The 14834-nt window shown below is 57.8% G+C and overlaps 5 protein-coding genes across 5 annotated transcripts; 2 read left to right on the top strand and 3 right to left on the bottom strand.

The window, feature by feature from the left end:
* Positions 1–876: 876 nt before the first annotated feature.
* Positions 877–3155, bottom strand: EX895_000937 (uncharacterized protein; the record flags this gene model as incomplete). The annotated part of the gene is made up of 2 exons (XM_029881538.1): positions 877–2960; positions 3035–3155. The coding sequence occupies 2 exons, from the start codon at positions 3153–3155 to the stop codon at positions 877–879; spliced, it is 2205 nt and encodes a 734-aa protein (XP_029742925.1).
* A 212-nt stretch (positions 3156–3367) lies between these two features.
* Positions 3368–3736, top strand: EX895_000938 (uncharacterized protein; the record flags this gene model as incomplete). The annotated part of the gene is made up of 1 exon (XM_029881539.1): positions 3368–3736. The coding sequence occupies one exon, from the start codon at positions 3368–3370 to the stop codon at positions 3734–3736; it is 369 nt and encodes a 122-aa protein (XP_029742924.1).
* A 3870-nt stretch (positions 3737–7606) lies between these two features.
* EX895_000936 (uncharacterized protein) lies at positions 7607–10504 on the top strand (the record flags this gene model as incomplete). The annotated part of the gene is made up of 1 exon (XM_029881537.1): positions 7607–10504. The coding sequence occupies one exon, from the start codon at positions 7607–7609 to the stop codon at positions 10502–10504; it is 2898 nt and encodes a 965-aa protein (XP_029742923.1).
* A 149-nt stretch (positions 10505–10653) lies between these two features.
* Positions 10654–11387, bottom strand: EX895_000935 (uncharacterized protein; the record flags this gene model as incomplete). Its single annotated transcript, XM_029881536.1, has 2 exons — positions 10654–10866; positions 10950–11387. The coding sequence occupies 2 exons, from the start codon at positions 11385–11387 to the stop codon at positions 10654–10656; spliced, it is 651 nt and encodes a 216-aa protein (XP_029742922.1).
* An 846-nt stretch (positions 11388–12233) lies between these two features.
* EX895_000934 (uncharacterized protein) lies at positions 12234–13283 on the bottom strand (the record flags this gene model as incomplete). Its single annotated transcript, XM_029881535.1, has 1 exon — positions 12234–13283. One exon carries the CDS (start codon positions 13281–13283, stop codon positions 12234–12236), a length of 1050 nt encoding a protein of 349 aa, XP_029742921.1.
* Positions 13284–14834: the final 1551 nt, after the last annotated feature.

The raw sequence follows: 14834 nt of genomic DNA, 5'->3' as shown, positions 1-14834 counted from the left end.
GAAGCTTATAAAACTAGCTTGGAATCATTAACTCGCGAAGGATCCAGAGGACAGGCCAAGAAGAAGAGAAGGTTGCGTACGCGAGTCGGCAGGTCGGCAGGCAGCACCGAAAATCATTTTACAACAATAAAGGGGACCTGGCGCGCGCGCGTGTGTGTGTGTGTGCGTGTGTATGTCTGAAGAGGGGCTCGGCAAGGAGCTGTGTTCAAAAAACAAAACACCGCTTCAGCGCATCAGACGAGTGCTGACGGCAGCCTCGATGGCCTCGCGCATTTCGCTCGGCGGCTTGGCAGTCATTGCCGAACAGGCTCCCGTTTTTCCAAGTCAGCCAGCACAGCAAAAGAAAATCAGCTTGCAAACTAGCCTCGGACTTGCGAGGCTGCTCTGGCACGCACAGTGTCGCACTCGACTCGTCCTTCTGATTTCTGGAAGCTCTTCGCTCCTTCCAAAGGAAGAAACTGCTGGCCGACTTTCAGGTACAGAAGAAGGACGACCATTCCTTCCTGGCTTGGCTTTCCGCCTGGCGCTCTCTCGGCTGCAAGGGCGATCGAGGCTGCCAGCTGGTGCTTGGCCTCGCACCGACGACGGCGCGCTCCCTTGCCTGAGACCCTGCTTTGCTGCAAGTCTGAGTTGCCTGGCCAAGCCGAAACGGCAAATGACAGGCACGACGACGATCATCGACGTCAGGCACCCCTTAGCCGCCGCTGCTGGATGCCGAGCTATGCGCCATGATCGCCGCAACACTAACAATCTTCATCGACTCGGCGCACACGTTCACAAGCCGCTTCTATCGATAATCTCTCGTACTATTACAATGCTGTTGTTTAGGTATGTGAGTGTGCGTGCGTGTGCGTGTGCGTGGGCTGTGTGTCGGCCTCATCGTCGGTGCGAAAACACCCGATTGGATCCTGAAAGCATGCTCGGGTCCACCGAGGCTGGCATCACATCGTCTTCTGGAACGGGCGAACGGATGAACGGGCTAGGGCTCGACGACCCGCGGCTCAGGTGGCTCGAGCCAAAGTCCATCCCACCTTTGCCCTCTGACGAGAGTGAGAACGGATCGCCATACGGAGCTGCGCCCACCAACCCACTCGACGCCATGACCGTGTAGCTGCCATCGTCGGCGCTCGAGCTCTGTGGGATCACCAGCGCATTGCTGCCGTGCATCGACGCTTGCGCTTCGTCCTCCTTGCGTGCCTCGTCTTCCTTGCTCTTATCCTCTTCCGCTTCGATGATTGGCGGAGGTGCCACATCGGGCACCACCAGGCGACCTGCCTTCCATCGAGCTCCACACGCATTGCACAGCTGCGAAGGGCCCTTGGGCCCACGGCGCCACATGGGTGTCTTGGTCTTGCCGCACGCTCCGCAGCTCTTGATCGAGCCGTCCGGATTGTGCGTGGCAACATGGCGCTTGCGCTTGGGTGGCTTGGGCGGCGTCGCTCCGGGCTCCGTCTTGACCCCGTTGGGCCCAATTACCGTGAGTCCGATGCCTTCGTACGAGAAGCTCACGTCGTCTTCGCGTGCACCCGCCTTGCGCTTCACCATCGGTCGACCCTGGACGCACTGAGGTCGCACCGCAAAACGGTCCTGCAGATGGTCCTCCAATCCCTGCGGCAAGAGCGCTGGAGCGACGCGTGGCAAGATAAATCGTCGATCCGGCATCTGGCTGTACAGATCCACAAATGTGTCGCTCGTCTCCTTCTGAATCTTGATCTCCTCCATGGGCAGGTCGAGCAAATGGTATCGAATCTCGGGCACCAAGAACTCGGCTACGTCCGGCTCGAGCTCAATCTCGGGCTCGCGCTTGACAGGCTGGCACGTCATGGTACCCGGTACACGCCCAAATGCCTCCCAGAGGCTCTCGGTGACGCCGCCCTTGATGCTCCACGTGAGCGGATACACCTCGTGCTTCTTGCTCTGCGAGAGGTCGGACGGCATGCTTGCATCCGGCGCTTCCTGCTTGATTGCTTTGCTACTCTTCTTACTGCCAGCTCCGGCTCCACCTTTCTTCTTCTTAACGTGCGATGATGCAGCATCTTCGGGGCTGGTCTTGTCGCCGCTTGCAGGTTGGAATGTAGCATCGGGCGAAGCTGTCGAGGAAGGCGCGCCATCAGCTGCAGCATTGCTGTTGATCCCTGTGGCTGAAGCGTTGGCGCCTTTGAGCTTGGCCTCTTCAGCCGCTTTGCGTTTTAATTCCTCCTCCAGCTCGCGCAGTCCACTGCCATCGGCTGCGTCCGAGCCAAGAGACGGGGCGAAGAAGCTCAGCTTTAGCTCCGGCTCAATCCGCTGGCTTTCGTCGTCGTCCGAATCATTGTCAAAGAAGCTGCGCCTTTCCTTCTTGACTTTGGGAAGCGACGGCCGCTCGATGCCCTCGGTACGCTCCACCAAGCACTTCCACAAAGGAAGGATGAAGCGCATGCTTGGATTTTCGCGGAACTCGACGATAATCACGGGCGGCTTGGGAGGCCCATCTGTGGGCCAGCCAGGAGGAGGGTGGCGCAGCTTGTTCGAAAGCGGCGTCTGGTGTGCTGTGTGCTGTTGCTGATGGAGCCCGTGCTGAGGTTGCTGCTGTTGCTGCTGCTGCTGAAGCGTTTGCTGCTTTTCCTTTTGCTGCTTCTGCGCCAGCTGCTTGTCCGCTTGCGCTTTCGCCCTAGCCTCGGCCTTGGCCTTCTTCTTGGCTTCGCGCTCTTCGATCTTGGCCTGCTTCTTGCTCGCCTTGGCCGCTTCGTCAACCTTGGTCTTTTTCGACTTTTTTCCTTCTGCGGTAGTCGACCCGGCGTTGCCAGCGCGAGAACCCGACGATCCGGCTGAATTGCTGGCTGCCGCTGCGTTGCGAGCCTCGTCCTGTCTGAGCTGAGCCGTGATGGCTTGAATCCACACACCAAGCGCTTTCAGCTGATTCGGGTTGGCCTTGCCTGAAGCGGCAATGTGCAGGAGCTCTTGCAGCTCTGGATTGAGCGCTGCGGTCGCATTGACTCGCGACACAAGCACAGCGTCGATGGCTGGCGGCGGAGGCACACCTGCTGGTCGCGACGATGCTTGCGAAGCGTTGGCGCCGGCAGTCGGGGCTGGCTTGGCTGCAGTCGGGGCTTGGCTGGATGCAGGAGCGTTCGCGGAATCCGTTGCACGGGCTGCGGCGGATGGCGTGCCCGCATTCGAAGAAGTAGTAGATGCTGAAGGAGGGGTCGCAGTAGCATTGGCGTTCACAGTGATGGACTTTGCTGCTGGCGCGTGTGCCGGCAAAGGCGCCTTCTGAGGTGCTGATGGAGGAGCTGCTGGATTGGTGGAGTTGGCCGCCGGGTTCACGCCGGACGAAGCGTGGTTCTGGTTGATGCTGGGCGGTCGCGGAAGTGATACAGGTACCGCGATGGGCTTAGGCGCCAGCGTGAGAGGTGTGGGTGCAATTGCTGGAGCGACTGCGGTTGGCTTGCCGTCGACCACTGCAAGAGCGGGAGTGTTTGGCACAGATCCAGAGACCGAAGCTCCGGCAGGAGTTGCCGGCTTTGCTGCTGTTGCCGGTGGAAGTGCCGAAGCGGCAGCTGGTGTTGCTGCACCACCAGCAGGAGCTGGCTTGCCTACCAAAGTCGAGGCTGGCGCGGATGCCGCTGCTACCACGGCTGGCGCAGATGCTGTCGACGCTGCAGCAGATGTGGCGGGATTTGATGCCGGATTTGGGGACGCGGGCGATGCTGCAGGCTTCGGCGTGACCGCAGGACGAGCTGCCAAGCCGCTCTGAATCGGTGTCGCGGGCAGAGTCGGAGTTGGCAACGCGGTCATCGTTGTGGCACCTGTTGGCTTGGATGCAGGAAGCGTTGCACTGCTTGGTGAAGCCGTGGTGGCCGGACGCGCTACTGGAGACTTGTTCGACGTAGTCGGCGGTGGAGCTAGAGGCACGCTAGGCTGGGGCAAGGCGGGTGCGGCCGCTGGAAGTACACGTGGTGAGGGCAGCTTGTGAGGCTGTGGATGAGGCAAGGGCAATTGCTGTGGGATTGACGGTGGCATTGCCATGCTCGCATAGACCGACGGACCGCCAAACGCGCCTGGTGCACGCATGCCACTGATCGGATTGAGGACGGGCGGCATCTCGTAGTCGGGGCGCACTTCCCAGAACTTGGTCTTAAGGAAGACGTGAGGGCCGACGTGGATATCGGCGCGTCCGAGCTGGATTAGGACATGAGGGTCTCGTGGGTTGAGACCGTGAAGCAAGCTGAGGGGCAACACATTGGGGTAGATCATGCCAGATCTGACGCGTTGACTGAATGGAGTGAGCAGCGACGAAAGGTGCGAGAGACGAGACTGGCGCAGCGACTGCAGCAAGACGAGGCTCTCTTCAATGGTGGCGGGCTCTCGTCTGCGTCTGCGCGCCTCTCTGCGGCTCTCCTCGGCTTCGCTGTCGAGGTCCGAGTCATCGGACAGCACCGAATAGTCATCGCTGTCGCTGCCCGTGTCGAGCGACGAGGTTTCAGAGGCGCCCATGGCCATGGCCGCCTGTACGCTGGCATTGTCCAACATGGGCATCTCGGGCCGAATCTCTGCAAAAGGCAGCTGGAAAGGCAGGACAAGCTCGGGCAAGGCTTTGCGACCGCCGCCGGCAGCTGTGAGCATGGCGGGAAGGGTGGAGTCCGGCGCGGCTCCGATGGTGCCGCCGGCGGTGCTGGGCCCGGGACGATAGACGAGTTCATCATTGGCGCCTGTCTGGTTTGCCTTTCGCTTCTGCTTAGGTTTGGCAGCCCCTGGCGTCTTGTTAACTTTGGATTTGGGTGCCTTTTTCGACGAAGCAGCGCCGTTGTCGCCGACCTTGACTGGGGTTGCGGTTGATGCGCTAGCTTGCGGTTGGGAAGACGAAGCTGCTGGAACTGCCGGTTTTGGTGCTATTGATGCCATCGGTCTTGCGTCGCTTGCCTGAGCAGCAATCTGCCGATTGGCGGCAGCGGCAGCAGCGTGAAGACTGACTGCGCTGGCAGGAGGCGGGGGCCTGTGGGGTGGCTCGCAGGTGGCTGCTGGTGTCAGGGTCGCATTGTTTGGTGGGGTGTGGATGCTGCTAGTTGTCGGCGAGGAAGCATTGGGAGATGCTGAATTTTGCTGCTGCTGCTGAATCTGTGGGTTCTGTAATTGTGCTTGCGAGCCTGGCTGCGATTTGGCAGAGGGTAGTGGTGGAGTTGGCGTGCGAGGGATGGTCTCCGGGCTGTTGGAGACTGGGTTGGCAGAAGGGTTGGATCCGGCCGCAGCAGGGCCAGGACGAGCCTGGATGCTATTTGAGCTGGCCTGGTCTGACCCGATGCTCATGATCCCGCTGAGCGACGCAAGCTCAGCCCAGAAGTTCCGGTGGATGAGGTTGCGTTATTGAGAGGAGGCAGCCATGCAGAGGGCAAGAAATGATCAAAGAAGCGGTCCAGCTTGTGTACGCCGATGAGGATTCACGCTCGAAGAATTGTTGAGATGAAGGCGATGAGCGTTCGGTCGACCTCGTTCTGACGGTTCAGCGACAGCGAAAGTGATGACGAGACGTTGATGTGCATACAGCGGTGTGCAATGTGGAGTCAAGCGCGAGTGAATCTTTCCGTCCGTAGCTGGAAAGCGTAGGGAGAAAGAGAAAGAGAAAATCGTAAAGGCGCTGGCGTGTGCGGCGCCAGATGAAACGGATCGAGGCGGGTCGATTGGCAGGTCAACGGCGTAGGGTGGTGGTGGGAAAGGGCCTAGCCGCTGTAAAAGCGGGAAGGAGGATGATATCGGATGACAGTGAAGATGGTGTTTGAGCGAGAAGGCCGAGATGAATAGCAACTACAGCTGGAAAGGAGGACGGGCACGTCCGTTGCGAGCCGAAGAAAAAGGCGAGTGAGAATACAGAAAGGGGCAGAAGGAGAAAGAGAAAGAGCGTGTCAAAGCGCCGGAGCGTGATACCGCAAACGAGCGAGCCAACAAACGAAAACGAATGGGCGAACATAGAGATGACCAAGAAGATCCGACAAGCCCTCGAGCCCTGCTGATGGTCGGATAAGGCGCACGCGGATCGAATAACACACATCATTCAGAGGCTGCTTCTCCCGTGCTGGCCCAGCTTTCTCTCTCTCTCTCTATCTGTTCCCGGAAGGCGCAGGAAGAAAAAAAGGAGAGAGAAAAAAGGGAAAAACAGCAGCGTGATTTCAGTCTACGGGCGCGCTCGCTCTTGAGAAGAAATCCCGGTCCTCTCCCACGATATTGCTCTCTCCCGCTGCTCGGTGACACAGCGTCAGCTCGTCCTCGTCCTGCAGCGTTGGGCGACGCTGCTGCTCGTCGTGCGCATCACGTTGTCGATGGATGCGCCTCTTGGCTCAATGCTACAATTGCAACACTCACACACGATTGATATGAAGCATCTCCTCTTGTCTTGTCCGCCTTCTGTGCTGTTATCGGCGATCTGACTCGGCCATTTCACACCGTGCCGACTGCATAATGTTGTGACGTGCTTTTCCACTTCCTTTTATTTATTTCGATTTTCTTCTTTCTCTTCCGCCCTCGCGCTTCTCCTCTACGTTGCATAAGAGCAGTCGAGAGATGGCCATCAGATCATGCAGCGCGAGCGACTTCGCTAAACAGAGAGACAGCAGGGCAAGAGCAAGAGTAAGAGCAAGACCCCGCCTCGGCTGCGTGTCGCTTTCTTCTCAAACCAGAACCGTGCGCGCGGTCGGTTGGGTCTACCCGGTCTGTGCCTGTCCACATCGTGCTGCAAGCAAGCGATAGTCACAGCTTGTGAAGCAGAACGATGCTGACCTGATACTCTCGCCCAACGCACCAGCCTGTGTCATGCTCAAGTGGGTGGATGAGTGTCTTTAGGTCCCGTAACAGGATCACGATGCCATGGCTGGCAGGCTCGCAAGCTCCGGGCAGGCATCTCGCCGAGGATTGCACTTCTGTCCGCCGCCTAAAGTGCGTGAGAATCGTTTGGTCAGCGAGTCAGCATCATTCTGTCGAGCTAATGGCGCGGGGCTCTCCCGACGACGAAGGAGCGGGCAGGCACTCCTGTGGGACAGCGATTGCGCGCTAGCGAGCGGGGCGGTCCGGAGCGCTAAGTGGTTTCAACGCATGTTGGCGGTCGGCCTTCTTGTTCCGATCCACAATTGCAGCTATCGGAATTGTGTTTGGCTTGTTTTTGGCACTGCCTTGCCTGTTCGCTCCTTCCTTCCGGACGTACGTTGCGGTTCCATGTTGGCCGGCGTCACACTTACTATCGTACACACCTGCTCCTGTGTCGATATCGTCAGCGCTCGGTGCATCCAGGTGGGCTGGCAGGAGCGTCGCCTGCCCCGAAAGGTGGAGCTCTTCTGCGAAATGTGGAAGCGGCTCTTCAACAAGACATAGCCATGATAAAATTGGGGCTCTGAAAAGGCACAAAAACCTGAAGAAGGGGGACACTACCCGATGACACGCCCGATGATGCGACACCCCGATCCGCAGGGTCCAGAAAGCGGCGACTTTTTTTTGGAGAGCAGCTGCATGGTGCTTCTTCCTGACCACTCACTTCACCGTTCACTCAATCACCGCAACAGCCGAGGCAGAGGAGCATCAACAAATATGAACAACGGACGCACGGGAGACGAATGACTCCCTGGCGCTCTGATCAGCCATCATGCTGCCCTTCCTGATACCCTCGGCTGCGCTGGCGCGTGCTTCCTCGCAGCTCGCTCGAAGGAGCCGGATGCGCTTATCGCAGCAAGTGTACCTGCCCAGTAGATCTTCGTCGAGCTCCATTATCACGCAAAATGTCTCCAAGACTGCTCGCCATGATCAGGACGCTGAGCATCAAGATGACGGATCTGCGAGTCCGCCCCGTCCTCATCGTGACAACACGGCCTTCACACATTTCTTCGACAAACGGACACCCCCTCTTGCGTCCTCTCCTACTCTCGCACCAGCTAAAGCAAAGGCATCTCACGAGATCGTTTCAGCCTCTCGCGATGCTGTCACCGCCTTCCGGAACGCCATAAGCACTCGTGAGCCAGCTGCCATCATCGAAGCGTATCAACTTCTCATGCAAGCCCATCACGCACATGCTCAACACATCCGGGGTGCTTCCTCACGTTTCGTTGATATTACCGATATTGGCTTTCCCATCCGTAAGGCCGACATTCAGACGGCCATCCGACACATGGTCAAGCATGCGCAGAGAGAGGGTCACATGACTCCTCGACTCTTCCATGTGTGCCACCAGATGTATCGAGACATGTCCCAGCAATTCGGGTTTCGCATCGCTCCAACAGATCTGCATCGGCATTTGCAGACATTCTGCCTGTCTGATAACCCCACAATGCACCCCTGCGTTGCTTTCGACCAGCTGCGTGCGAATCACCCCGAATGGCGGCCTAACTCTTCCGAATGGGGTATGGTCATCGCGTATCTTGAACGGCATCGGTCGTACATTCATGCACTCAAGCTATGGACGGATGCGCTAGAATATGGTGTCGAGCCAGAGGATCCGCTCCGTGATACTATGATAAAGGTCTTCCTAGCCGTCAACAACAAAACAGAAGCTGATGCCCTGCGCCAACAACTCAGCCAGCACGAGGCACACCTTGACATCGATACTCTCACCTCAGCTGTCGAAGACCTTTGCCAAGCCGTTTCTCAACTCAAACAATCAGACCCGGAGCTGATGAGCGAACTACGCACCCATGCAATGAATCTGCAAAAAACGATGGACTCAAACACCGAACTTGCCACACTCTCTTCGGCTTGGAAGGCTTTGTTGCGGTACGAGGCCATCGTCGCCGGACCGGCGCACGCTCTGCAAACGGCCCGACAAGCGTGGAAACCTGGTCTGTTTGACTCCGAAACTCTGTCTCTGCTGTTGCGCTTGCACGAAGACGAGCTCAACGACCTCCAGAGCAGCGACGACGCCCTCGAGCTCTTGGACCGCATCCAGTCCGCCTGTGATCCGAAGCGTACGACACAGCCAGACGATCAGTGTTATAGCATTCTCATACAAGGTCTTCTGAACTCCTCCGGCTCTAAGGCAGAAGATGCCTGTGCTCTCGATCAAGACGGCAATCTCGTACCTGATGAGGACGGCGACAGAGGCCGCTCCACGTGCGGTCTACCCTCTCCCAACCAGATTCGTGAAGCACAACTGCTGTACGACCACGTACGGGCCCTGGGCATGCCTCCCACGCCTGTGCTGGCGATGCCGCTGCTCACTGCGTACTGCGAAGCATTCCTTCCGTCGCTACACTCAGCTATGAAGCTCGTCCGAGATGTGCTGGAATATGGAACTCCTTCAAGCCTGTCTGCTCGCAAGACGACTACCTCGACACGTCGCAAAACGTCCCGCTCCTGCTCCTCTGCTGTCGGTATCTCGACCGTCCGACCTGTAATCGACGCATGCATCAAGCTCAAAGATCTTGCGTGCGCACGCGATCTGCTCTCTCGACTACACGAGGCCGGAATCGCCCTCGAACCCGCCCACAAACTCGAACTCATGCGTCGACTGATTGGCATTACCACATCATGGACCCAGGCTTTTCAAGTCTACCGCACAGTCTCGCGCTTTCCCACACTGACCTCCTCGGGAACACGATCCGAGGGAGGTCTGGACGAACGCGGCTACATCTCGCTGCTCCAGAGCTTGCGTGCGCTCACCTTTACCGATTCTCAGAACTCCACTGTCCTCCCCGCTCCACCGGAAGAATTGCTTGGAATCGTGCAAGACATGCGTGCTGCAGGCCACCGACCCTCTTGTGCGATCTACACGTCGATCCTCGACTATTACGCCAAGACCGCGCAGCCGAGCTTTCTGGGTGTGCAGTTGACGCACGAGATGCTGAAACAGGACGAAGGGCTCGAACCGGATCTGCCGCTGATCAATGCGCTGATGAATGCCTATAATCGTGCTGACGAACCGGCGATGGTGTTGGCGATCTGGGACAGTCTGATGGCAACAAGGCAAGAGATCGATGGTGTCACGCTGTCGGTCTTCTTTGACACTGCAGGCCGGCACGGGTTGCTGTCGTTGGCAAGAAGGGCGATCAGCACCGTGCGGAGGATCGAAGCCCAGGGAACCGAGGCACGCGGCCGGTCGGCAATGACCAAAGGTGCGTGGGATTCGTGGCTGGAGTGTCTCGCTCGATGTGGACGGTTGGAGGAGGCGATCGAGCTGGCATTTGGAGAGATGAGAAAGACTCTCTTCCGGGAAGCCATCGACGCACATGATCTGGACGATGCTGCGGATGGAGAGGCAGCTGTGCCAGTAGCTTTGCTCACAGTCAAGTCGAGCCAGACGCCGGTGAAGGATCGACGTGGACAGGTGGTCGGTCCAGACGCAAAGACCATGGGCACGTTGTTACGGTTTGCTGCTCGCGAGAGGGATCGTAGACAGAAGCGGGTTATGGGTAGCTTGTTTCCGGGTGCCACGTCGGAAGATTCGCGGGGGAGAGGCACTTCCATCTGGCACACGCTTCGTACAAGGATCCGTGAAGAACTCAGCTGGCTCTATCCTCAGGTCAAGCACATTGGCGAAAACACGCCTCTCTAGACGCCATCGTTGAAGTCGCGTGCACTCCCCTTGACCCTCCTACCCCTCTAAGCCAAACTCTGCTCGGTGCAAGCGATCAAGGTCATCTCTTCATGCACATCGTATGTGCGTTGCTTCTGTGCTCGAAATATCATTTTACATCGGTTTGGCTACAACTTCTTGTCAAAGTGTGCACCTTTGCTTTGTAGAGCGTTGCGAATGTCGTCGGGAATATCGCACTTTGCGAGCTTCGTATAGTCGTAGGTGACGCAGTCTTGGGCGGAAACGGCAACGATCGTCTTTTGAGCTAGCGAGTAAGCTGCGCCTCTAAGCATGAACCGGTCCTTCCCGAGGGGGAGTTCGCATGCTTGACCGACCAAGATCTGTCTCCGCAAAACCGCTACAGTCAGTCGACTCTGCCAGCAAACCTACAGAGCCTTTTCACGAACGGGTGTGGTGGACTTACGATATCGGGATACAGCACTGGCCTTCTGTACCTGACGTTGATTCCGGCCAGGATGAAGCTCTTGCCCGTTCCCCTATTGATCTCCTCGCGTCTTTGCTCCGTGAAGTCCGGGGTATTGGTGAGAGAGTTGGCGAAGAACATGCGTGCGGACTCGAACCAGCGCACGAAATGCACGTTGTTGACGTGCTGGAACTGGTCGTGGTCGCCCCACACCACGCGTTGCTCCCACACGCTCTGTCCGTCGTATCCGGCTTCCTTCAGTGCCGCGATTCCAGCTTGCACTTCGGATGGGGAAAAGAGCTGGCTCGACGCCGGTCGCGCATCTGGGTCCCGCACCAGCGCCGAGGTCGTGAGTGTGCGGTGCGCACCGCGGAGGGGGGTTGGAGCGCTTCGTGAAGCTAGCGGAAGTCCGCGCAACATGCGAGGTGCCGCCGTCATCGTCGCAGCAAGAAGTTCCAGATTGGTCGTCGGAAGGTTGCAAATGAGCCAAGAAGACCTCCTTCCTTGGGCCGGCTGCGGGGGAATGCAGGCATGAAATTCCTCTCCGAAATGCCGACTTTGCCGGAAAATCCCCTACCTCGCACGGAGCACACTCATTTCTACACTTCTACACTTCCACGACACTCAGCCAAACCCCATTCTCACACCACTTACGTTAACACTCGCACCACACCAAAACTCGCTCAGCTACAGCCTGAACCGCTCAACCAAGAACGTCACATAGAGACTGTATGTATTGGCAAGTATCACAAAGAAGAAACAATGAAAGTAGCATGAATGTGAGCTAAAAGAAGAAAAGCCAAAGATGACACCCATCACAGTGCGAACAAACGAGAGACAAGCTCGCAGCAGTCTTGAAAGCAGCGTTGTTCGACATTGTTGGCGTGCGAGTGCTGGCCCACGATGGGAAAAGAGTATTCAATGCTGGGCCAGAGGCAAAAGGAAATGCAATGCGGACGGGATGGTGGGGGGGGGGGGGTTGAACGTGATGGCCCTTTTGTGGGAGATAATGTGGGAGAGTGAGATACGAGCGAAAGCTGGCTGGTCCACGATGATGCGGCCTCCTCGCTCAGGGCAGCTCTACAAGGGGCGAGCATCCGAGGGCGAGAAGCTTGCGGTTTTGAGCGCGCAGATTGGAAGGGTATATGCCAGATTCGGACTCGACAGAGCAGCTCGCGTATCATTGCGCCGACTCTCGACGCAAAGCAGCCGCGACGACGTCGACAACGAAGGCGACGCCGACAAGCACACGGCGAACTAGTTCGCTCCGTGGTGTGGATGTGGTTAAGCCCAGACAAGCAGACGCGAGTCCCAACTGCCCGTGCAGAGCGCCATTCCGTCGGCGCTGACACCGAGACACGACACACGGTTCTCGTGCGCCGCGAGCACGCCAACACGCTCGCCCTTGAGCGTGTCCCAGACGTTGCATGTGTAGTCATCGTAACCGGCAAAGAGGATACGGCCAGATACAGAAAAGCCGACCGAGGTGATACCGCAGAGGATGTTGTCGTGCGTGTATGTGTTGAGCTCGCGGTCCGCGCGGAGGTCAAAGAGGCGGCACGAGGCGTCGTCGGAACCGGTGGCGAAAGCGTCGCCGTTGGGGAAGAACTGGACAGCATTGATGTCGCTCTCATGGCCAGCAAACGTCTGAACAGCCTTTCCGCTTCGGATATCCCAGACCTTGGCGACAGCATCGCAGGCACCCGAAACAAAGACGTTGGGGTTGGGGCTGAGCGAGATGCTCATGACATCGCCGGTGTGGTCGTTGAACTCGGTGATGCGGGTGCCTGAGTCAATGTCCCAGAGGATGCAGCTCATGTCACCGGAAGAGGTGAGGATCTGCTGGTCGTTGAGGAAGCGACAGCAGCTGAGGTAGCCGGTATGCGCCGAGAGCTCGCGACCGACCTTGATGTTATTGGGGTCGCGGCCGCGGAGGGAGTAGATGCTGCAAATGTTGTCGAGACCACCGCAGGCAACTGAGTTGCCCGAGGGAGCGTAGGCACACGTCATGACCCACGAGGAGCGCAGCGGGATGGCGTGAACCTTGTTGGTGGTGTAGGCGTCCCACACGATGAGCTTTCCGTCTTGGGAAGCCGAGACGAGGTGGCGCTTGTCGTTGGCCCAGTGCATGGCGTAGATCTTTGCAAGATGGCCTTTAAGCGTCCTGCGCGGCTTCATGACAATTCTTGGCAGAGGCTCAATGTCGTTGGCCATGGCGCGCAGGCTGGTATCGGCCATCTGGTCCTTTTTAGCGCGGATCTTTTCCTTGAGGCCATCCGCTTCACGGCGAGCGGCGGCGATGCGCTCCTGCAAGTCGGCTCCTGGTGCTGACATGATGGAGATCGGTGGAGAGCGCGATGCGTGGGAGGAGAGATGATGAAGCAGGCCAGGTCCAACGAAAGCGAAGCGCGAGCGTGGATTGAGGGGCTGGTTGCTGGTGGCGCAAGCGCGGATGCGATTTCGTAGAGATTTGTTGATAAACGAGGCTGGATCCGAAAGGACGACGAGGGGTAAGATGAGGAGCAACGGCCGAGATGATGTTTCGGCTCTACCGTGTGCGCGAATCGACGAAAAGCGGACGAGATCCTGTCTGCTCGAAATGAAGGTGCCGAGTCGGATGGGCGGCAGGGGCGGATCACTCTACGTCGAGCTTGAATATGACGAACGGGTGAACGCCAGGAGGAGAAAGACGAGTAGGTAGGGAGAGGCGGATGGTGGAGATCCGTTTGGGTTAGAGGGGATGGCGGCGAGACGAGGTGAGATGAGATGAAAGGACCAACGAGGTTTGGATTTGGTGGAATTAGGAATGACGGGCAAAATGGCCAACGAGCAAAGCAAAGCGGAGTAAGAGGAGCGCAAAGAGCAAGCCGGAGACCAGAGACAAGCGCAGAGAGCTGCGACTGCGTGTGCGTGCGCTCCCACTGTCGATCCGATACGCCAACGCGCGGTAAGGCCAAGAAGCAACCGAGCGAGACAGGAGAAACAGGGCACTAAAAATCTTCGCTCTGAGAGAGAGACAGGATCAGCAACGAGAGGGCGCAGGCAGAGGGAAAAGGAGGAAAACGCCAAATTCGAGAACGCGCTCTAAACCCTGCTCGAAGCTCCATCACGTTCATCCACACAGGCGGGGCGCAGCGAGGCACCGGGCCAAAGCGCTTCTCCAAGGGGTCCTTCCGTTCCCCTCTTCCAATTCAACGTTTTTAAGTTGGAATCATGCACGGTCAGCTCGAAAATGGGAGCCGCTGCGTCGTCGTTGTCGGCGTCGTCGGTGTCTGCTGCCAGTCACTTTTGCCTCAAGGACGCTTCCTGTCTGCAAGCAAGGGGAGAAGGGCATGACGCGGGACATGCTTCTTGGCTGTCCTAGGCTGTCGTATCTGTCCTTCTCAATCTCTTTCAAGGTGCTCGGTACGTAACTCGCAGTGAGCAGCAAACAAAGTGACAGGTGAGTGTGCCATGACGGATGGAAATCGCCTTCAGCGTCTGGAGGCATCTTAGAAGGTCGCCTGCAGCTTCCCCTGCGCTGCCGAATCGAAGTCACTTAGCGCTGCTGCAGACACTGTGCATTGATATCGACGCATCAAGCACATCGGGGGCATGTCGTTGTTCGATGCTGTTGCCACGTGAAGCTCTAACAAAACACTGAATTTTTCTTCCTCCACAGTCTCATGGACTACTTGCTGATGCGCTCCGACGAGCTTGGACATTCAAGGCAGCAGAGCGCAGTCTCGAGGTGCGATGGGAGCAAATGTGGAATACGACTTTTTTTGGCCTTTGAGGAAACCATCCAGACCACCACCAACTCTAACCAACACCATTCCGACCTTTCCTTCTCGCGGCTTGAGGACTTCGTGCACGACCATAAACGTGTTCGAGACATCTAAGAGA

Source organism: Sporisorium graminicola, chromosome SGRAM_1 (genome assembly GCF_005498985.1).
Source record: "Sporisorium graminicola strain CBS 10092 chromosome SGRAM_1, whole genome shotgun sequence".
NCBI lineage: Eukaryota > Fungi > Basidiomycota > Ustilaginomycetes > Ustilaginales > Ustilaginaceae > Sporisorium > Sporisorium graminicola.
This window is presented reverse-complemented; position numbering and strand designations above follow the sequence as displayed.